The 24415-nt window shown below is 44.2% G+C and overlaps 1 protein-coding gene across 2 annotated transcripts; it reads left to right on the top strand.

Annotated features, from left to right (window-relative positions):
* Positions 1–291: 291 nt before the first annotated feature.
* On the top strand, positions 292–23393 carry stimate (STIM activating enhance). 2 transcript variants are annotated; one of them, XR_013966120.1, is made up of 9 exons: positions 292–1637; positions 9356–9404; positions 9825–9920; positions 10909–11030; positions 13787–13899; positions 15310–15381; positions 17263–17406; positions 21030–21817; positions 21891–23393. XR_013966120.1 is itself a non-coding variant. In XM_080793380.1 (8 exons), exons 1-8 carry the CDS (start codon positions 1451–1453, stop codon positions 21141–21143), a joined length of 897 nt encoding a protein of 298 aa, XP_080649506.1. In that variant the 5' UTR covers positions 292–1450; the 3' UTR covers positions 21144–23393. The 2 variants fall into 2 exon arrangements, 1 of the variants encoding a protein (XP_080649506.1); XM_080793380.1 differs by having other exon boundaries at positions 21030–23393.
* Positions 23394–24415: the final 1022 nt, after the last annotated feature.

Below are 24415 nucleotides of genomic sequence, written 5' to 3'. Positions count from 1 at the left end.
TTGGGCTGTCTGCTGTCATGAAAGTTTATAGTTAGAGAAATTCAAAATCCAGCCGCCTGCTGTCCAGCGGCGAGCCTCTCCCACCCCTCACTGGGGGAAATTCTGGGAGGAAAAACAGAAACGGGGTGAGTTGTCCTGTTACCTCCCAGAGTGCCTTTGGGGTTGACGTCAATCACGTGACAGTGCGTCTGTCAACATGAGTGGCCACCGCTTGACCAATAGCATCCTCATGATCCTCCCACTGTAGAGGAAGAAAAAAAATCCCCCAGCTGGAAGTACGCGATGCTCCAACAGCTGGAAAAAAAATGCCCATATTCCACTTTGTACATGTTGACTGTTATGTCACACCGAGAGGACCGTGGCGTCGGAGCTGAACCCTGAACACCTTTCGCGCGTCGGTCGTTGCATTGCGGCCGAGGAGGAGCTAGAGGTTCCCAAGCGGCGGCGGCGGCAGACAGCCAGGCTGTAATGGAAGAATCTAGGTTGGTTGTTGTTGGTGGAACATTATTAGCTATTAACGGCTAGCTAAAGCTAGCTAGCCTGTGGTGTTAGCCAGCGCGAGCGATAGGTAGGTAGTCGCAGAGATCGCCTGACGTTAAAAATAAATACGTCAACAGATGTTCTCCTTCCTCCTCGCGTGTTAAAACGGACCCCTCCCCCCCTAGATAAATGGACTTTTAACAAAGCAGGCTTGTGTTAGAATATCATAAACAAACAATGCTACAGTGAATGAATCTCCGGCGGGTCGGGTCGTCTCTCCGGAGGCTATTCAGCAGCTCATGCGGAGGAGGATATAATCAGGATGACCCTACAGCTGCAGCACAGCAGCAGCAGTAACGGGAGCTTCACCACGGTTCGTTTTAGTATTATTATTATTATAATAACAGCTGCCAGTGCTTCGTTTGTTGCATCAAAGTGTGCAAGCAGCAGCAGCTACTCTACGTGTTGTTGTTCTGGTCACGGCTCCGTGTCAGGAGGACAGTGTCACCCTGCTGCTGTTGAACCCCGACGAGGAGAGGAGGCGTCAAGTTTAGTGTGTTAAAAACTCAGTTCAACATCCTCTTCCTCATATCAGGGCTTTGACTTTGCTTTACTGTCTGGCTGGGCTGCTCCGCTCCTCCAATGTGCGTTATTTATTAACATGTGTAAAGACGGCCTCAAGTCAGTCGTGGATGTGGGGAATTGTTAAGAAGCGGATGAGTTTGCAAACAGACCAGCGGGATGTTGATGGTTCATTGCCATCTGTCACTGAGGAAGACCTTCCTGCTTTTAAATGGGTCCATCACCACCAGCTGACCAAAACAGCTGCAGGAGGACTGACTGACTGACATCTGTCTGTGTGCCACAGCGCAAACAAACAAACACATCCACTTAGCCTAGTGTTTATAACCTTCATCATCCACTGGACTGGCCTCTTCAGTCAGTGACCCCTACCTCCATCATCATCATCATGTCTGTGAGCGGGCTGTCTGGGGGCAACGTGGCCGGCGCTGGGCCCGCCGCCGCCGCCGTCTTCTCCACCAACGTGTCGGCCACCGCCGACCCCGACCGCGGCTGCAAGAATGGCGCCCTGATGAACTCCTTCGGCATCTTCCTGCAGGGGCTGCTCGCCCTGCTGGCCTTCAGTACGCTGATGTGTGAGTATTATTGGTGCATTCAGTACACTTTGATTGATGTGTGTGTTATTAGTGTCTACTCTTCAGTACACTGGTGCATTTATATAACGCCTCGGTGCATTAATACAGCGCCTTTATCCAAGGCACTTAAGTTTACATTAGATTGTGCATTACATTCACCCATTCACACACCGATGCCAGAGGAAACCATGCAAGGCACCACCAACCAACCAACTAACCACATCGGGAGCAATTACGGGTTCAGTCAGTGTCTTGCTCAAGGACACTTCCACACTAACTCTGGGGGAGCCCACAGGGTTCACTCTAACCCACTGAGCCACTGCCACCCATGTGTGAGTAAACTGAGTATTATTATTTCTTGTGTCTTCAGTACACTGATGTGTGAGTGGCCCAGGTGCTAGAGTCAGTGGAACAGATGGGAACCATCTGACTGGAAGGTTCCCTCCCAGTTCCATCCCTGTGGACTGGGCTGGCTCCCCCGGAGTTAAGTGTCGAAGTGTCCTTGAGACTCAACTGCTTACAAAGCTTATGAAGTCAGCCAGCCCAGTACCATGCTTTCACATTCCCAATGCATTCTTACGGATGCAGTACTGTGCATGTGGACATGGGGTTGACTGACTGGACTAGTACATTTTATTTAAGCCTGATTTAAGCAGTTGTTGTCTTGTTTCAGCCCTATCTAAAAATGTTACGTGCAAGAGAGTTTATCACCTGTAGCTCGGTTCTGATACCTTTGACTTTTTCTAAACGATACTCTACGATACACTGTTTTTGTACAGCTCAACCCCCCCGATGTGTTCATTTTACCGGTAGTACTATCTACAGTTCAGTGAGTTCACTGGTGTGTGACTGAGTATAGTGAAGACTGCAAGCCAGCCGTGTGTGTGTGTGTGTGTGTGTGTGTGTGAACTCTTTGCAAATAGTACACAGTGGTATGATTATACAATGATGCTAAAAAGGCCTGAGGTCTTTGCCTTGTTTCCATTGTGGTCCTTGTATGCAGCTGACACTTGTGTCCTAAATAAGTAAAAATCACACCCGTGTGAAGGGAGCGGCGCCTTGCTTTCATCACAATGATGAGGGACTTGGCTCTCCTATGCATATAGCTCTACAGACAGACAGACACAAAGCTGCGCATTTTCATCGTGATGATGAGAACATTCAAACTAAGTAATCGTTTCCGTGGTCATATTATGGACAGACATATAAAGCATCAGTGATCGTTTGCCTGGGACTGTCTGCATTCTACCCCCCCAAAAAATATGTCGACGATCGGTCTGAGTCTGTATTCTGTAACATGCCTTTGTGTTACACACTGGTGTGTGTGTGTGTGTGTGTGTGTGTGTGTGTGTGTGTGTGTGTGTACTGTACAGTACACGGAACACACCACGTGCGTGTGAATACATGTCGGCCCTGGTACAGTTACAGTACACTGATGTTATTTAAATGTCTGTACAGTGACATGTGAGCACATGCTCATTCACTGCACTGATGTGTGATTACATGCCTTCTATACGCTACTATGTCAGTGAGTACATCGTTGCTGTTGGGCAGAAACCTTATCTCCATTTTCTAACAACTTTATGTGCGTTATTTAGTTTTTGTTACGTTTTTTTTCTCTCGTAAATTAACGCCTACAGCGAGCGACACGCAAAAGCGTCAGAAGTGGAAGATCGACGTCAAGCTGCTCAACGCTCTGCTACTTTTGATGGTTACGTGAATTAATTTGAATCCTGACGAGTAACAGTTTTGGACATTATTAACCCATTTTGACCTGAGATCAGATTCTAAAAAGTCTTCTACATCCTGACAGTTTTCTGAAAAAGCTACGTTTCTGTGTCTACAAGCTCGTAGCGCGCCACTCGGTGGCACGCTACGAGCTTGTAGATCTGCTATTTTTCAATAGCTAAATTATAACATAATGCTAACACCAAAAGGGGTTCCCAACTTCCCCCCCCTAGAATGGGTTAAGACTTAAGAAGTTCCCACCCGACACGACAGACGACATACTGCCAGTACTCTCATCATGTGAGACGGGGGAGCCAGCCCAGCTGTCCTATTATCAGACACTTAGGTGCTGACCGAGAGAAAGTGGACAATGATCCAATCACAGCTCCTGGGTTAATCAATGACGCCAGGGCAATATTATTGATCCAATTCGTTTGTTTTTGCTTCGAATATTCATTGTGTTCCTTCCTTCTATCCCCAACCCGTAGACAATTGAGTGATTAAGCTGATTTGCCTTTGGCAAATGACACAATGTGTGTAAATCATGCTCTTTAGCGTTTATGAACCATTACACTCAAACTAGTAGAGCAGCTTTTGATGGATTGGACACTTATTAACAGTTTGCAAAATGGTACAGTCAGTGGTACAATTTTACAACGGCGCTAAAAGGCGAGAGATTAAAATGGGGTGCATTTTGCATCCCAAAACGCAGTTTATAGATAAGGGACGCAATAAAACAACGACCTCTGCATCCACGGGATGCACTACTGTACTACTGTGCTGTTTTTTATTCTAGTTTATTTTGCTAGCTTTAGTTATAATAATGATTTATTCTTCTGTTTTCTACATGAATATTATAAGCACATTATAACCATATAGATTAAATGAATCTGAGTTAAATGCTGTAATTTGTAAAAATGGCAAAATATGACTCCTATACATCGTTGAAGTGGGACTCATAAAATGTCCCTGGAACTCATCTAAAAGACCATCCCTGCATCCCGGGACTCATTACATTGAAAACCTATTTACTATCACTGAAAAGGAGAACACAAACCTATTTACTATCACTGAAAAGGAGAACACAAAAAGTCCTTGTTTCCACTGTGGTTTCCTGCTTCAAAGCCAGTGTTTTTAGCACTGCCCAGAACCTCAGTGTCCTTAGTTGTCTGGTGGTGGTCCAGTATACTTCAGTGTCACGGTTAAGAGTTAGAGCCTTCAGCCTAACCTCCCCAGCACCAGGGAAGGAATGTACAGCTGCATGGGGCTGGGAGGTTCTGCATGCCGTGCCCCGAGTCTCGAAGCCAGGCAGCAGTGTTGTTCAGTTGGGGCTGGGAGGGTTCTGCATGCCGTGACCTGGGCCTCGAAGGCCAGGCAGGCAGTGGTGTTTTCAGCTGGGGCTGGGTGGGTTCTGCATGCTGTGGCCCGAGACCTCCAGGCCAGGCAGCAGTGTTAAGCTGGGGCTGGGTTCTGCATGCCGTGGCCCGAGCCTCCAGGCCAGGCAGGCAGTGGTGTTTTCGTCAAACAAAAACTATGACACAAAATGTTCGTCGACTACCTTTTCTTTCCTCCTCCTCCTCCTCCTCTGTCTGTCTTTGCCTGCATCAAATATCCCCAACATCCAAATGCATGCCAAGCGGCTGACGGGGGTGTCTGTGTGTGTCTGTCTGTCTGTCCTCGCAGAATTCAGTCCATTCGACAGGAAAGCGAGAGGTCACAGTTCACAGCATATACATACATACATACACACACGAGGACTTGGAAAGCCCTTGGGTTAATGTTTATTTAGACACACCGCCACCGGCCTGCCGTGCATTCAGAGCCAGAGGCCAGGCCACCCCCCCTCTCCCAGTGTCGTTTCTGACACGTGGCCACTAATGATGTGGTCGTCCTGTGACTGCTGTCACCATACTGAGTTTATGTAATATAAGGGAATTGGATCGTTGTAAAAACATGGACATCACAGATCGTACACTTAGAATGTACTGACCGCCATGTCGTTCAGTGTAATTTATTTAGTTTTAGTTATTGTATTTCTTTTGAATGAAATTCCATTTAGTTTTAGCCACATTTTAATCACCTGAATGTGTAGTTTTAGGTGACTAAATGTATGATTATAGTTCTCTACATTTACAGTTTATTTTCCCGGCAATCACAGGCCGTGATTGAGTCATCACAACAATGCCTCATTCATTCAGATCTTCAAGCGAAAATGACAGATCTGTAAGCAAATCAGCTACAAGCTTGTGAGCTTGTAGATTCGGAGCATGACACAGAACCAAGCATAAAATGACTTGTCCTAGTTCTACTGTAATTTATTTCTTATTTGTTGACGAAATTGTCAGCATTATTTTCTTATAGTTTTCATCATCGTTTTCAGGTTTCGTCCCTAAAAAAAAAACTGAGGTCGAAAAACTTTTTTCATCCTAGTGTTTAGTTGCCACATCTGGTGTCTGGCCGGTGTTGGAGAAATGTAATGGGAAAATGACATTTCAGTCCATGTAAGATAACTGCTGACAGAGGTAGTAGGGTGAATAACTCTTTCACCTGTTACCAGCAGTCAAAAACCTATTTGTGTGAATTCTAGCAGACTGGAAGAACAGCCATATAAGGCCATGTTTTAAAGGAGTGTTGTTGCTTTTCAACCATGTGCGTTTTTATTTTGGGAACTCTCTCAAATTGTATAAGAGAAACTTGTAATTGGGAGATCATGTCATGATATACTTTGGTGTTGTGTCATTCTCCAGGAGCGCTCTTGTAATCAATCCGTGGTTGTGTTCTCAACACTTTTTTAAACCTTTCCTTGATCTGGACTTCAACTTCATTACACTTTTGTGATTGTGAGTTTAAGATATCCAGTACAGAAACAAAGCCAATGCATTGGTCAGACGAGCAGTTCTCTCATCCTACTGGCATCTCTGTGTCATAGAAGTTTGACACACACGATGGAAAACAAGCCACTATTGTCAGCCACACACATAGCTGACACTGCTGCCTTCAGAGGCTTCTTAAAACTGTCATCATGTCGTTTCTCGCACACAGAGATTAATTAAAAATAAAATAAGTCCATAAATCAGTCCTATATATATATATATATATATAGAGCGTTGCAGTCCCGCCCCCTACCAGGGCCCAGGAAATGATTCTCCGTTCATTTTCCACATGCTGCTATATAAATATTTGAAGTTTTTCAGAAACCTTAGGTCAGGATTTAGAGGCGTTTTTAGAATCGGCCTTAGGCCTAAATGGGTTAAAAGGTCGCGGAAATCGCTCACAATGCGTACAAAACCACACAGCAGCATATTTGTGTCTTTGCAGCTGAAGTTGAAACCTGGCTGCCCAACCTTTGTTTTGGTTTTCTGTAGCTTTGTAACTGGATTTGTCTTTGTCTTATTATCTTCATGTCGCTGGCTTCCATTGAGAAATATAATGGTATCTTTGTATCTACCTATACCTAGTGTGAATGCAGCATTACATATTGCAACACTTGTCGATCTTGTTATTTTAATAGAGGGTATGCGCACTTGCGCAGTGAGTGACAAAGTGAATTTAATGTTGTTTAAAGTCATTTCATGCAATGAAATAGGACTTTTCTGTGTGGATGTATGGGCGGTCAAGGCCAGAAAGTAGTTTTTTTTGCCACTCAGTAGTAGGCATTCCCGCATAACTTCCTGGTATGATGATGATGATGTCACGCGCATACCCTCCATTTTAAATGTTAATTTTTTAGTGGTGCAACCAACCACACTACAAGGAACAGCAATGTCCGTGTTCACCTATGTGTTAACCTATGTGTGTGGCTATGAGTACCAGTAGGGGCAAAAGTGGTGCTGTTGTGCCAGAAACAGAGAGAGAGAGAGAGAGATAGTGTTGCACTGTTGCCTAGTGCTTATTACAGAGAGAGAGAGAGAGAGGCAGGGGGAGAGGGGAGTTGCACCACTCAGTTCACACGGACGTGTTTTTATTTTGTTTTTTTAAGATTTGCCTTCAATGATTTGCCCAAAATAGGGAAACTACTTTGACATGAGTGGTTAAGTAGAAGCCGGTCGGCCGAGGCACCATGGTACAACATTGGGTTCATATTCTATATGGATTCTGTATTCATACGTTTCTAGGCGAGGCCCCATAGAATACCAAACACAAAAGAATATACAGTAGTCGTCCGACTCACTTTTCCATTTCACATTTCCCCAATTGCTTATAGCTTGTCGGATTCAGATTCTCTGCAGTTCTGCTGTGCTGCTTAAAATGTTGTATTATATTACCAGCTGCTGTCGTTTCAAACTCATCATTCGTTGCTGTCGGGCAGAAACCTTATATCTCCATATTTTTAATGCCCAGACAATAATGTTTAACCCATTTAGACCTGAGGACGATTCTACAAATGCCTTCTAAATCATGACCGTTTTCTAAAGAACCGTATGTTTCTATTACAGTGGTGCTGAATCTTTTTCATGTCAAGGACCCCCGGAGTTATGTGTATTTGGCCGCGGACCCCCATCTCAAAATATGTAGTTCCAGGGACCACCCAGAAGCAAAGATTTGAGTTAGAAACATTTGCTGTGAAAGAATATGTATTCAAAGATTTGTGCCACATTTTCACGGTTTTGGTGTGGCACTCGGTGCCGCGCTATGAGCTTGTAGATCTGCTATTTCTCAACGGCTAAAGCATAACATAATGCTTAACACCAAAAGGTGGTTCCCGTTCTGAATGGATCTCTTACAAAAGCAGTGAACATATAGCAGATATACAAGCTCGCATCGCGAACTTCGTAGACCTTCATTTCCGTTGCATTTCATGGACATGCAAGGTTTCCGTTTCTCCACCGATGACGGCTATATCGATATCAAAACTGTTCCTTTATGTTTTTATCTGCACTGTCGAACCTTTCTCAAATAGCATGTCACCCTTGCTCCAGTGAGTCTCACCCTTGCTTCACTGACTCATACACTTTACTTGCATTATGCATCATAACTACTAAGATTTGCTGTTGACAGTTTAATAAACGACCCGAATGGGGAAGTGAAAACAGAAGTCAGACCATCCCTGTGATATCGTCATAAATAATGCCGGCCGGGCATTGTTCTGACGCAGGGCAGGGAATTAGAGTTCACACCACCACGGTGCATCGGAGGGAAGTAAAAGCTGCCATTACATTTACAAACACTGTTAGAATGCAGAGCAGGCCCTTTGGACAGCTCCCTGGAGCCCTGTGATATACTGTGTAAACTAATGAATTGCTTAGGGGGGGGGGGGATTCCGTTTGATCTGTGTGTGTGTGTGTGTGTGTGTGTGTGTGTGTGTGTGTGTGTGTGTGTGTGTGTGTGTGTGTGTGTGTCTCTCACTTGCACTGAGTGCATGATGTGTGTTCAATCCTCACTCTCAATTCTAATTTAAGGGTAATCTAGATGCACCTCATGTCGACACCTTTCCCAGTTGAATCATCATGTGGCCATGATATGATACAGTATGATATGATATGATATATGATATGATATGGTAGCAGAGAATGCTTTTAATCATTCTGGATGGGAACTCCTTTTGGTGTTTTAAGCATTATGTTGTACTTTAGCTATTGAAAAATAGCAGATCAACAAGCTCGCAGCGCACCACTGAGTGCCGCTCACAGCACTGAGCACTGTGAGCTTGTAGGTCTGCTATTTTTGAAAAATGTGGCGCAAATCGTTGAATATGTATTCTTTCAGAGCAAACGTTTTTAGGTTAAATCTTTGCTTCTGGAGGGGGGGGGGGGGGGTCCCTGGAACAAGATATTTTCAGATGGGGGGGTCGGCGGCCAATTACATAATAATCTTGGGGGTCCTTTTACATGAAAATGTTTGAGAACGACTGACGGAAACATGAGGTTTTTTTTCCAGAAAACTGTCAGGATTTAGAAGCCTTTTTTAAATCGACCTCAGTACTGTAAATGCCTTAAATGTTAAGCCTTTACAGTAATAACTCACATACCGTCTGTCTGTCTGCTCTGCAGTGAAACGCTTCAGGGAGCCCAAGCATGAGCGGAGACCCTGGAAGATATGGTGAGTAAAGACAGCAACTTGTCCAACGTTTATGCACTGTATGCATGATGGAATGATTTGTTGTATTGTTCCGTCTACTGTTTTTGCTGTATTTTGACGATGCATCTCAAGCGGATGATGTCCTTTTCAAAACCAATCCATTTGTACACTCTCAGAGTTAAACATTAACATTGATTTTACAATACAATATACAACTACAACCTATATCAAACCCTCACCCTACTGTAAACCTAACCTTAACCCATGTCTAACCAATGACTAGTCTAAACTAAGTATGCACCCCTCCTTGACACGAAAAAAGTTTGGGAACCACTGCACTACAGCGTCGCACAGAAGCATCCAAAGTGGTAGATTTGCGAGCTGGAAATGTGGTGCGAATAAGACTGATTTCACCTCCACTGTTCCTCCTCCTCCTCCCAGGTTCCTGGACACGTCCAAACAGGCCATCGGGATGCTGTTCATCCACTTCGCCAACGTCTTCCTGTCTGACCTCACAGAGGAGGACCCCTGCTCGCTGTGAGTTACGGTAGAAACTAGGGCATTAAGCCGACTAGTTTACTAGTCGACTAATAAATCCACTAGTCGACCCTGCTGGTACTAGTTGACTAGTTGATTAAAAAAAAGGTTTATTTTTTTATTTTGTAGGCCTCAAGATCAGGTAGATTATGGTTATAGTCACCATGTGCACAGTTTTTAAATGTACAAATATTTATTTCCAAAAAGGTAGTTAAACAACTAGTAAACTAGTCAACTAGTAAAAATGACTAGAAGTGAATGCCCTAGTAGAAACATGAATAAATCAATCCTGGTCTCTAAACTGCCTCCCCCTGGCCAGCCGGGGCGCCTGATGGAGGGGAAAGGAACTGGTTGGAATAACGTGTTCCTTCCACGCGCTATACGTCCAACCAGGGAAACTCCCCCCTGTCAGGTGTAAAGGAGCAACTTGGACACTCAGGCATGAAGGAAGCATGAGTTCAAGTCCGTTGCTCTCCCCTTGTCCCCCATATATGGGGACTAGGTTGGTGGAGGGTGTGTAGAGCCCAGGATCACATTAGATGATTGACACAGGGGGTGAAAAACGGGTTGCAAAATCGTGGGATAAAAATGATAAGAAAATAAAGAAACATGAATAAAATGGAGAGCGTTAGAGAGAGGCAGGGGCTGAAATCACGTAAGAAGAGAGCACTTTTGGACTGAAATAGCGAAAATAGCAGATATACAAACTCTCAACGCGTCACAGCGCAACGCGTTGAGAGCTTGTAGATCAGCTATTTTCGGGGCACAACCCAGCACAATTTAGCTAGTGGAGATGCGGTGTGTAACGACATTGTATTTCTAAAACAAATTTGTTCAACGCAAAATACTGTGTTCAAGTTCAGGAGACTTCGAAAAAAAAAAAACAGGTCTAAACAGGTTAAATGGCTAATTGCAGTTATCTGTGTGACAAATCAATTAACCGCTAACTTATTTGTGTAATCTCTCTCTCTCTCCCTCTCCCTTCCAGATACCTCATCAACTTCCTGCTGGACGCGTCTCTGGGCATGCTTCTGATCTATGCCGGGGTGAGGGCGGTCAGCGTGGTGGTGGAGTGGAGGCAGTGGGAGTCTCTACGCTTTGGAGAATACGGTGAGAGAGAGAGAGAGAGAGAGAGAACATCGCTTTCTTTTAGTTTATTTATTCGCTTATTTGAACCGGACATTATGTATTAACCCATTTTGGACTGAGGTCTGAAAAAAACATGTTTCTATGTCAGTCAAAAATAGCAGATCTACAAGCTCGTAGCGTGCCACTCGGTGGCGCGCTACGAGCTTGTAGATCTCCACAATCTCCGAATGAGCTGAGTAACGGAAGCTGCCATTTCCGTTCACGAAAATATATTTTAAAATATCTTTAGAGCTGATTTGTTTTCCCTTTTCTGCTAAGCAACAAGCTATATATATGCTGAGATGTTTTATATTTATATTTGGATAAATGTGCGCGACTGTAAAGACGAAACATCATTAACACATATATTTGTTTTGCAAAAAGGGTGAAGTGTCCCTTTTAATGCAGTGCTTCTGAAAATGTTTGGTGCCAGTGACCTCCAGAAGAGAAGATTTGTGTTTAAAAAAAAAAAATGCATCACTTTCAAGGTTTAAAAACAAATGTCAGATGTACAAGCTGCGCTGCGCAGCATGAAATGCCAACATAGAAATGGGTAATGTGATTAAAATTATGATATCATACAGAGTGGGAACCCCCTCAAGGACCTCTGAGAACCACTGTAATCAAATGCACTGTAAATCCATAGTAGACCGGCAGCCGACAGGCTTCTTTTGTTTAAAGTGGGATCATTTGGTATTTACAGTATTTATTTTTTATTGGCCTAAAATATTGTCTATATACATACAGCCACAGCAATAGCCACTTGCCCAAATGTGCTGACCTTTGTCATGACTTCTATGGCCGTTTTTAGTCCAAGGAGTGTTTTTTTCTGTGCAAAACTAATGCTTGGAATGGATTCAGAATCATGAAGCTACTTGAAGCAAAAGGAGAGTTTGACATTTTTGCCTGCCATAGGATGTTAATGGTAGGGTCACAAGAAACCCCTATAAAATAAATTGCCTAATACCCACACCACAGCCGGTCAGCAAGTGGATTCATAAATATATGTATATAGACAATATTTTAGGCCAATAAAAAGGACTATAATATACCAAATTTCCCACCCGTCAACCCCGACTGCCGGACTATAGGATTTAGCAAGGTCCTTTTGGTAGACGGACTGGAATGGTATCTGGTGGACTGTTTAGTTCCAGATTAGAAGAACATTGAGTACAGGCCATCCTCCACTTGGCTGATACCCATAACGTCCAGCGGAGGGCAGTATCTCCCCCTACACCACACCACTTATTGCAGCAGTGTTGCATTGTCATGTCCTGCACAGTTTGTGTATCATGATTAAGACAATAATTGTTGTGGTAATGATATGCGTTGCAGGCTGTGGAGGAAAGTAACTAAATGCATATACTTACGTACTGTACTTAACCCATTTAGACCTGACCAAAATTTAACAATTCTACAGGTTTCTGGGAAAAAAAACGGTTTCTATGTCAGTGATTCTCAAACTATTTCATGTAAGGACCCCCAGAATTAGAAATGTATTCGGCCACCGACCGACCACCATCTGAACATATGTGACCTCCCAGAAGCAAAGATGAGTTAAAAACGTTCACTCTGAAAGAATAATATTATATTCACAGATTTGTGTTAAGTACAAGTTTGAGGTATTTAATACTTTGTATTTCCAATTTTACATTATTTTACTTCTGCTCCACTTATCTGAGGCAAATGTTGTACTCGGATAAGTGTATAATATTGTACGGTCCCAGTCCTTACTAACAAGAAAGTGGAGCATATCACTCCAGTTCCACTTCCTAGATCCTTACACTGTCCTCTGTTTTCTTTTATCTTCTGCACTGTAACCGGATCTGTAACTTAACGATACGACACAACTTTATTGTCAGCTTTCACTGGAATTTGTTTTGTGTCCATGACGTCACCGTTTGAGATACAGACAAGACATGAACACAATACCTTACAAGATACATTACAGGACATAAATCACAGAAGCAGAGACGGGAACAAGAACAATATGTCCTTTTGCTTTGTCCACATTCACGTTCAGTAAAAATATAAAATGTATTCATTAGGAAAAAAAACAATGAGACTGCGGTAATGAGATTTTCTATGGACACGTTTTGGAAAATATGCTAAAGAACCTTGTTAATAATGCTTAACCCATTCTGAACGGGAACCCATTTTGGTGTTAGCATCATGTTATGCTTTAGATATTGAAAAATAGCAGATCTACAAGCTCATAGCGCGCCACCGAGTGGCGCGCTATGAGCTTGTAGGTCTGCTATTTTTTTTTAAATCGAAGAACGACTGACATTTTTAGAATCTGATCTCAGGTCAGAATGGGTTAATCAGACCAGTGTGTGTCCAGTGGAAACCTCGTATGAATCTGATCTCAGGTCAGAATGGGTTAAAGACATTTCTTGATAAAAGTGTTTTGAAAATGTGCACGCTGAAATCTTGAAAACCAATGTTTGGTGAGAATGACTTGCATGTCTGGGCTGGTCTGGGGCTTCTTTTAAATGAATGTAACACGACCTCAACAGGCCTATCAACTTCTGTTTTATTGCATCCTAATGCCATTGTATGATTGTTTCCTATGCCTGATGCTCTGTGTAAAGCACATTGAACTGCCTTGTTGTTGAAATATGCCATACCAGTGGTTCTCAACCAGTGGCCCAGGGACCACCAGTGGTCCTTGAGGGGGTTCCCGGTGGGGGGTCGGCAGCCAATTTCATATTATTATTATTATTTCTTGTTCTTAGGGGAGCCGGTGCAGTGCGTGGCCTGGGCGGGGCAGTGTGCTCTCTACATCCTCATCATGATGTTTGAGAAGATCCTCATCATCCTGGTCCTCCTCATCCCCCAGTGGAAGCAGGTCAGCAGCAACGCTTAACCTTATCTATTACCTATTATTAAGATCCTCCTCATCCCCCAGTGGAAGCAGGTCAGCAGCAACGCTTAACCTTATTATCTATTACCTATTATTAAGACCCTCCTCATCCCCCAGTGGAAGCAGGTCAGCAGCAACGCTTAACCTTATTATCTATGACCTATTATTAAGACCCTCCTCATCCCCCAGTGGAAGCAGGTCAGCAGCAACGCTTAACCTTATTATCTATGACCTATTATTAAGATCCTCCTCATCCCCCAGTGGAAGCAGGTCAGCAGCAACGCTTACCTTATTATCTATGACCTATTATTAAGATCCTCCTCATCCCCCAGTGGAAGCAGGTCAGCAGCAACGCTTAACCTTATTATCTATTACCTATTATTAAGATCCTCCTCATCCCCCAGTGGAAGCAGGTCAGCAGCAACGCTTAACCTTATTATCTATTACCTATTATTAAGATCCTCCTCATCCCCCAGTGGAAGCAGGTCAGCAGCAACGCTTAACCTTATTATCTATTACCTATTATTAAGATCCTCCTCATCCCCCAGTGGAAGCAGGTCAGCAGCAACGCTTAACCTTATTATCTATTACCTATTATTAAGATCCTCCTCATCCCCCAGTGGAAGCAGGTCAGCAGCAACGCTTAACCTTATCATCTATGACCTATTATTAAGATCCTCCTCATCCCCCAGTGGAAGCAGGTCAGCAGCAACGCTTAACCTTATCATCTATGACCTATTATTAAGATCCTCCTCATCCCCCAGTGGAAGCAGGTCAGCAGCAACGCTTAACCTTATTATCTATTACCTATTATTAAGATCCTCCTCATCCCCCAGTGGAAGCAGGTCAGCAGCAACGCTTAACCTTATCATCTATGACCTATTATTAAGATCCTCCTCATCCCCCAGTGGAAGCAGGTCAGCAGCAACGCTTAACCTTATCATCTATGACCTATTATTAAGATCCTCCTCATCCCCCAGTGGAAGCAGGTCAGCAGCAACGCTTAACCTTATTAGAACATCTCGAACCTCATCCCTGTTGAAAAATGTTTCTTAGATTTTTAAAAATGAGTCAAATGAATTGTCAAAAATAGCGGATATACATGTACTTACCACATGTGTTTTATCATGTACAGTATGTATTTTTTAGAACACGACTATGTTTTACGAATGTTAGCCGATGTTTTAGGTATAGATAAATATAAATGGACACAAAAATCAAAAAATGAAGCTCACAACACGTGACCTTACATGATTAAAATCTCAAGACAATTAGTGAGTGAGATATTTTGGTCACGCATTTTTGTCTGTCAAATAGTGTATGTGTGTTAAACTGTGTGTGTGTGTGTGTGTGTGTGTGTGCGACTGTGTGTGCGACTGTGTGTGTGCGTCACAGATAGCTCTCCCCATAGAGAATCCTCATCTGGAACTGGCCATCGTCATGCTCATCGTTCCATTCTTCGTTAACGTAAGAGTCTTATTTTCCTTTTGTGATTTTATAAAGTTTATCTTTACCTCGTTGTTGCCGGCCATAAACCTCCTGTATCCATATCAACTGGTTGTTTTCTCTCTAAAATGAATGGTCATACTTGGTCATACTACATACTTGGTCATACTACATACTTGGTCATACTACATACTTGGTCATACTACAGCACCACAACACAAGTTTAAAAAGTTGCAGATCTGCAAACTTGAATCGTGATGTGAAGCGACGCGCTTTGAGCTTGTAGATCTGCTACTTTTGAATTTTTAACCCTGAACAGCAACAGTTTTCCACCTGACAGATGATATAATAAAGTGCCCAAAATTTGTCTTAACAGTCTTATTTTATTTTTTATTTTTTATACATCTTTTGGCAATGTTTGCTTCATTAGAAATGAGCGAGACACTGACAGGAAACTGAGGTCAGTAAGAATTCAAACCCTGGTCTCACTACCCTCTATACTAGAGCAAGCAGTACACTGCAGCCTCCACCTCGTTTTCTGTGTAGACTAAAGGCCTACCCACTATAGAGCAGGCAGTACAGCCTCCACCTCGTTTTCTGTGTAGACTAAAGGTCTACCCATAGTCCAGCTTTCGGTTGAGAGGTAACCGAGATATGAGCGGTGACCACCGGCTTGACGTCATGTTGTAGTTTTCAGTGGTCACCTCTTTACCGAAAACTAGGCCTTAATGTGGGGCACTTAATTTGTGGTGAAATAGTGTTACCTTCTGTATTTTAGCTGTATAGAGCGTCCCAGTCCCGCCCGCTTTCATGACGACGCCAGGCCCAGGAAATCATTCCCAATCTGTTCCCAATGCATTTTTCCCTCATAGACATTTCAAAAAGTATTTTTTTTAAAGACTGTTACGCTGCGGACAAAGCCAACTGGAGTCGTGACAAATCATGACAACACAAACACAACATTTTGGACCAAACAAATAATTACAAAGAAGAAAAACAACAAAAAAAAGTGTTGTAACCTGCCGTTTTCTTCTTCTTTTCTAATTCTTTGATCGGCCCAAAGAAATTGAGTTTGTTGTGATGATTTGTCACAACTCGAGTTGGCTTTGTACGACGCTTAAAAGGTCTTTTAAATAAAATACTTTTTGAAAAGTCTTATTATATGAGGAATCATTTCCTGGGCACTGCGACGCTCTATTGCCTCACAGGTACTTACCGCATTGGAGATGTATACTATTTGTAAATATGTATATATTTACTCCTTACCCCCACCCCACCTAGTTTTGTTCATACTTTTATACATACGTTTAGCCTCGCATAGCCAGACGAATCTGCCAACGCAGTGATTATTGTCTGGCTACGTGACGCTAACTTATTCTAGTCATGTGTAATGTTTTTAATTTTAGCCTAGTTTTAGTCCGTTTTAAAGTAAAATATCATATATTTTTAGTTGACTAAATCTACAGACTGGGCATTAATTATTTTAATCTGCCGAAATACATTTCAATTTGTAGACCGGCTAGCCTATTATCGAGCAACAAAGCATTAAAAAAAATGTCTTAGTTCTACTGGATCTCTTCACCGCTAGTCCCTCCATGATATTCTAGTCTACTTTTTATTTGTTGACGTTTTTATTTATTTTTTGTATTTGGGGGGGGGGGGGGGGAGAAAAAAAGGTAGTCTGCATTTTAGTTGACAAAATGAACACTGACTGCAGTGTTGTTTTTGTCAGTTTTTGTTTTAGTCGTAGTCTTTTGAATAGTTTTAATTTAGTTTTAGTCACATTTTAGTCACCTCAGTGAAATGTGTTAGGAGGAACATTTTTTGCCATGGCTTTAGTCGACAAAATGAACACTATCTGACTGTCTGTGACTTACCGTGTCTTTACCGTGTCTTTGCCAGGCCCTGATGTTCTGGGTGGTGGACAACTTCCTCATGAAGAAACACCGGAAAAAAGACAAGCTGGAGGAGCGGGAAGAGGACGCCCGGGGGAACGGCAAAGTGCGCTACAGGCGTGCCCTCTCCCACGACGACTCTGAATCTGAGGTCAGTGTTTAGGGTGCTACAGGTTACCCTCTCCCACCACGACTCTGAATCTGAGGTGAGTGTTTAGGGTGCTACAGGTCACCCTCTCCCACCACGACTCTGAATCTGAGGTCAGTGTTTAGGGTGCTACAGGTCGCCCTCTCCCACCACGACTCTGAATCTGAGGTGAGTGTTTAGGGTGCTACAGGTCGCCCTCTCCCACCACGACTCTGAATCTGAGGTCAGTGTTTAGGGTGCTACAGGTCACCCTCTCCCACCACGACTCTGAATCTGAGGTGAGTGTTTAGGGTGCTACAGGTCACCCTCTCCCACGACGACTCTGAATCTGAGGTGAGTGTTTAGGGTGCTACAGGTCACCCTCTCCCACCACGACTCTGAATCTGAGGTCAGTGTTTAGGGTGCTACAGGTCACCCTCTCCCACCACGACTCTGAATCTGAGGTCAGTGTTTAGGGTGCTACAGGTCACCCTCTCCCACCACGACTCTGAATCTGAGGTCAGTGTTTAGGGTGCTACAGGTCACCCTCTCCCACCACGACTCTGAATCTGAGGTCAGTGTTTAGGGTGCTACAGGTCGCCCTCTCCCACAACGACTCTGAATCTGAGGTCAGTGTTTAGGGTGCTACAGGTCGCCCTCTCCCACCACGACTCTGAATCTGAGGTCAGTGTTTAGGGTGCTACAGGTCACCCTCTCCCACCACGACTCTGAATCTGAGGTCAGTGTTTAGGGTGCTACAGGCGCACCCTCTCCCACCACGACTCTGAATCTGAGGTCAGTGTTTAGGGTGCTACAGGTCACCCTCTCCCACCACGACTCTGAATCTGAGGTCAGTGTTTAGGGTGCTACAGGTCACCCTCTCCCACGACGACTCTGAATCTGAGGTCAGTGATTAGGGTGATACAGGTCACCCTCTCCCACGACGACTCTGAATCTGAGGTCAGTGTTTAGGGTGCTACAGGTCACCGACGCACCTGGCCTGAGCTGCACTCTCATTAGCCCATTCTGGGCGGGTGTTTAAAGCATTATGTTATACTTTAGCTATTGAAAAATAGCAGATCTACAAGCTCATAGTGCGGCACCGAGTGCCGCACTACGAGCTTGTAGGTCTCCTGTTCGTGAAAATGTGGCGCACATTTGGAATATATATTCTTTTTAACTCAAATCTTTGCTTCTGGGCGGCCAATTACATATATTTTTGGGCGTCCTTGACATGAAAATGTTTGAGAACGACTGACATAGAAACATACATGCTGTTGGTCTGTTGCGTCTCCCCCCCACTGTAGTGCGTGCATGTGCACATCTTGTTACCGGGCGGGCGGACCGGGGGTTTTCCAAATCAAACAAATCACTGAATGCTCCTTTACATTTTCGGTGGTGCCAGAGCATGGTCGCTCGCCCTAGTGTTGTGGCTCTAGGACGGGTGAGTGTATTTAGGGTGGTAAAACGGAACGCAGGTTACCAACACACCTGGCCTGAGCTGCACTCTCGTTTACAGGCCTACAGGTTGAAACAAGCATGTTTCAACGGTTGGAACATTTAAATGTCAGGGTCTTTCAAGAGAGAACGCAAACCGGCAGCTTGGCCCCCACTGTCTCTGTGCCCACGGTGGCTGTTTGTATCCCACTGTCTGTGTCAAAATCATCCCTCAAATCATGCCTCAAATCATGCCTCAAATCATGCCTCAAATCATGCCTCAAATCATGCCTCAAATCATGCCTCAAATCATCCCTCAAATCATGCCTCAAATCATGCCTCAAATCATGCCTCAAATCATCCCTCAAAGCACGCCTCAAATCACCCCTCAAATCACGAACTGTGTCTGTGCTTCATCACCATTAACCCCTCAACTTCTACAGATTTCCACTCACCTCTGTAATGTAATGACTGAATTCCTAACATTGCTGGGTACAGGCTTTAGTTCCGAGTTCCGACATACTATTGATCCGAAACCTCAATCCCTAACCTAACCATAACCGCAAGCACGGGAGCAGCGCATATCAGACCATTGCATTTTCACATCGCATGTCCCCGCGCTTCGGACCTTTGGTGTGTCGGAAAAGCGTTGCCACCCCACATTGCTGACCCACAAGAACCTACCTGACCTGGTGGAGACCTGTGCTCCGAGGAGCACCTGTTTCTAGTTGTACCTGTGTGTGACGGTCACTGGACCGTGTGTGCACCATTCATCCTGACCTCTCCTGTCTGTACTGAGCATTAATAACAATAATAATAATAGTAATGGATTCCTAGTAGACAAAAAATATAAAACGGTAGGCAAAAGCACACAATTTAGCATCAAGGAAAACAGTTATTGAACATGAGGGCATGGCTCAAGGAATAGAATCAGTGTGTTTGGGGGAAAGCCTTGTTAAAAAGGGTAGGTCTTTAGTTCATTATTGACTAACCCTCTGGCAGAGAGAGAGAGAGTACAAACACAGGCTGTTAATCACTCCAGCTAACGGCCACAGCCAGTCACTTTAACAGGCCTATAAAAACAGCTCTGTTCTCCTACTCAATACCAACACATGAAGTCACACGTTTCACCTGAAATGGATTTAGTACATTATGTAGATAAATCCTAGGTTAATAACATTTTGTTTATCGTCGATGTCTGTCAAGAACCGCTTAACTCCGTATTCTTGTCTTTTTAATTAAGTCATACTAAGCGTCACACACACTAGCACCAAGAGTAGCAGAGCCACACTTTCTACTTGTGTCCTCTCGTTCTCTGTCCGTCCCTCAGACATCCTTTTCTAATCGTGTCCTCTGTCCTTCTTCTTCTTTTTTTTTTTTTTTAGTTTTTCGCTTTTGTGCCTTTATTGATAGTTACAGTGAAGACAGACAGGAAAGAGGGAGAGAGAGAGATTTGATTTGATTTATTTAGAAAAGCAATCATAATACAACATTTCGCGATTCAAGGTCCAAAGACTTATTTCCACTGAGGTCCTCTCACACTGAACGGAACAATACTTTAAAATACATAACATTACATACACAACACAACAAGTACGTCCCTCCCCATCCCTCTAAGATGACCCTTTATAGGGGAACCTTTTCCAGTAGACAGAGAGAGGGGGAGAGACATGCAGCTGAGGTCGTCATGAACGGGACTCGAACACGCGACGCGCTGTCAGGCCAGAGCCTCTATGTGGCATGATGTGCCTGGACCGCTAGTCCAGTGAGCGCCCTCACATCCTCTTCTAATGGTGTCCTCTGGTCCTCTCTGTCCGTCCCTCTACAGATCCTCTTCTAATGGTGTCCTCTGGTTGTCTCTGTCCGTCCCCCTCACATCCTCTTCTAACCGTGTCCTCTGGTCCTCTCTCTCCGTCCCTCTACAGATCCTCTTCTAACTGTGTCCTCTGGTCCTCTCTGTCTGTCCCTCCACAGATCCTCTTCTAACCTGTCCTCTGGTCCTCTCTGTCTGTCCCTCTACAGATCCTCTTCTAACCGTGTCCTCTGGTTGTCTCTGTCTGTCCCTCTACAGATCCTCTTCTAACCTGTCCTCTGGTCCTCTCTGTCTGTCCCTCTACAGATCCTCTTCTAACCTGTCCTCTGGTCCTCTCTGTCTGTCCCTCTACAGATCCTCTTCTAACCTGTCCTCTGGTCCTCTCTGTCCCTCTCAGATCCTCTTCTCTGCGGACGACGAGATGGACGAGTCGGACGAGGACGACGTCCGTCGGCTCGCCGGCCTGAAGACCGTGAAGAAGAAGAAGCATCGGATGGGCATTCCTGTTTGAAGTGAACCAACGGTCAACCGTCTGGTGGTCTCAAAGACCCCCCTCCCCCCCCCCCCCCCCCCCCCCTGTCTGGTGGTCTCAAAGACCCCCCCCCCACCCATCCTCCCCCTCCCTGTCTGGTGGTCTCAAAGACCTGCACTGGTACCCCCCCCTCCTCCCTTCTCCGCCTACATTACAGTAGGGTTGGGATCCAACATTAAGGGACACCGGCATCGGTATGGGTTCCATCATCGCATTTGGAACCGTTTTCCCCAGAAATGGGTCATTTCATCGTCACACTGTCAGAGGCTGGCATGACGTGGACTTCACGTACGGTATGTATGTACAGTACAATGTTCAATACCAGTGGTTCTATTATTTTTTCAAGAACCACCACAATAACACTCGGGAAGAGTGTAAAATGTGGTACACTCTTGAGTTACACAGACCTGTCGGGATCCATTTTGGAATTGGAACCCCTTTGGTAGGAATGGTTAAAGGGAACCGTTACGGAATGGAACCGTTGAGACGGGGAATGGTTTAGGAGACGGAATCATTAAAACCCTAAAAGTTTCCCAACCCTACACACACACACACACACACACACACACACACACACACACACACTCCCTATATGTCTCGGAATCGACATGGCGTTTTGAAAACGCCGCCCACAGACTTGTGTGGACCGCGGCGTCGCGAGAAGATGTGGAACATGGAATATAATAGGAACCCATAGCCCATCGGATGCTCCTCTACTGAAGACAGGACTTTTGAAGATGTGGAACATGGAATATAGGAACCCATAGCCCATCGGATCGGATGCTCCTCTACTGAAGACAGGACTTTTGCATGTTTGTCTCTAAACTACGATTCGAGAAACTGGGAAACAAACGGGTTGTTCTTCTTCTGCCGTTTAAAGCACATTTATACTGTACCGTAACGGACGGCTTACGGAGCCTAGGATTGGCTCAACCCCCGTACCAACGGACTGCTTACGGAGCCTAGGATTGGCTCAACCCCCATACCAACGGACGACTTACGGAGCCTACGATTGGCTCAACCCTGTACCATAACGGACCGCTTACGGAGCCTAGGATTGGCTCAACCCCCGTATCAACGGACCGCTTACGGAGCCTAGGATTGGCTCAACCCCCGTACCAACAGACTGCTTACGGAGCCTAGGATTGGCTCACCCCCGTACCAACGGACTGCTTACGGAGCCTAGGATTGGCTCAACCCCGTACCAACGGACCGCTTACGGAGCCTATGATTGGCTCAACCCCGTACCAATTAACGGACCACTTACGGAGCCTATGATTGGCTCAACCCCCATCCTCTTTAACGACACATAAGGGCGTTAAGAGTGCTATCATGTTATTATGACCATTATATACTAAGTCATTTATGTGAGTATTATTATTATTATTATTATTATAGGGAAAAGCTGTTGACACTGGTTTTCATCAGCTCTGTGCATACCTGGAGTCCCAGTTTTCTTGGTGGCTCTTCCAGTTGTGATTGATTGAATTCTTTATTAATAAGGGGTAAAAAGGACAACACAAAAAGCACATAATTGCAGGGTGTTCTCTGCGTGTTTTGGGCTGGGGACCCCCGGGAAATGTTTTGGCCATGTCTTGCGACCCCCTCTCCCCAACCTCAATACAAACTGACTGCAAAAATAGCCTTAATATTAGAGAAAATCATAAATGAATACGTCTGAGACCAGATATAATCATTAAGGAAAGTTTATGCATGTACTTTGTGTACCTTTCATTCTTCTTTCCATTTCTTCTTTCCATTTTCCTGCCTTTTTTCTTTTTTTAATTTTCGCTCAAATAAGTGAGTTTAGCGATTGATTGGTGTTTCGGTCGTTGACGATTATGCAACACAAATAAAAATCATTGGTAAAAAAAACATTTTTTAAATAATATTACATATTTATTAAAAAAAATAAACTAACAAAATAACTAAAATGAATTGGACAGCCAACTAGTGCTGCACGATTCTTCACTAAATGACATTGCGTAGGTGCTGGCCTAAACCTAGATTTCCATCTTTCTTTCCGATTAATTAATTAATTGCATTATGAGCTTGTAGATCGGCTATTTCCACCACTTTTTGAACATGGAAATGATCGTGACGATTATAATGAATTAATCTCAATTAATTGCGAATTGTGTCCGGCCTAGTTCTAGGTGTGACCCCTTCTTCAAACGGGGACTACAGTTGTGCACAGAGAGCCTAAACAGTATAATTATATTGGTAAGATTTCACGGGGGGGGGGGGGGGGGGGGGGTGGGACGGCAGAACAACTGTGAACAGCCTGACTTATTATCCACGATAAAAACCTCTTTGTCATCCTGTTTTTCATATATATAAAGTGGCCACATCCCAAACAAAGTGATCGTGTATGTATGTATGCCTCATGTAAGATTCCTTTTATGTCTTAAAAACATTTATTTTTCATGCGTAGACTTAACAACCACCATAGCGTGCAGGGGAGTATTAGCCTCGCATATCCAGCCTTCATCTGCCTTTTGCAATGCATATCGCCCAATGGGGCAGATTGAGTCTGGTCCCTCTCAGTGCATATCGCCCCATGGGGCAGATTGAGTCTGGCTCCTCTCAGTGCATATCGCCCCATGGGGCAGATTGAGCCTGGCTCCTCTCTCAGTGCATATCGCCCCATGGGGCAGATTGAGTCTGGCTCCTCTCAATGCATATCGCCCCATAGGGCAGATTGAGTCTGGCTCCTCTCAGTGCATATCGCCCTGTGAGGCAGATTGAGTCTGGCTCCTCTCAGTGCATATCGCCCCATGGGGCAGTTTGAGTCGATTCGATTCGGATTCTTGGGGTCACGATTCGATTGAACTCGATTCTCAATCCAGATTCAAAACTATTCTCTATTCAAAATGATTCTCGATTCAATACATAGGATTTCATCACAATCTACTCCAGCCAACTGAAGTAACTATACTACAGTAACTTGAAATGTTACTGTGATTAGGGTGTAAGCTTACATTTCACATCACAAACACCATGTAGTGAAAACTCCTGTAACTGTAAAAAAAAGATTTTTGGAAATTATGAATCTATATTTTGAATCGTTCGTTATGGGAATCGAGATTCTAATTTGAATCGATTTTTTTTGACACCCCTAGGATGTAATGTAATGTTTGGTTGATGTCGTCCTAACCCTTTTCCAACGCTACCTAACCTGTTGTTACACAACATAGTGCCGTATAATAATTATATCTTGTGTGTCTGTAATGCTTGTCATGTGAACGTGT

The sequence above is a fragment of the Protomyctophum bolini genome (assembly GCF_963924005.1).
Source record: "Protomyctophum bolini genome assembly, chromosome: 2".
NCBI lineage: Eukaryota > Metazoa > Chordata > Actinopteri > Myctophiformes > Myctophidae > Protomyctophum > Protomyctophum bolini.
The sequence above is the reverse complement of the archived record's forward strand: the minus strand, read 5'-3'. Positions and strand labels throughout refer to the sequence as shown.

Bases quoted from the DNA above. Each gene is read 5' to 3' on its own strand.
- stimate (XM_080793380.1), top strand. From the start codon at position 1,451: ATGTCTGTGAGCGGGCTGTCTGGGGGCAACGTGGCCGGCGCTGGGCCC. The intron at 15,382-17,262 runs GTAAGAGTCTTA...TGTCTTTGCCAG, and splicing joins TCGTTCCATTCTTCGTTAAC to GCCCTGATGTTCTGGGTGGT. The intron at 17,407-21,029 runs GTCAGTGTTTAG...TGTCCCTCTCAG, and splicing joins ACGACGACTCTGAATCTGAG to ATCCTCTTCTCTGCGGACGA.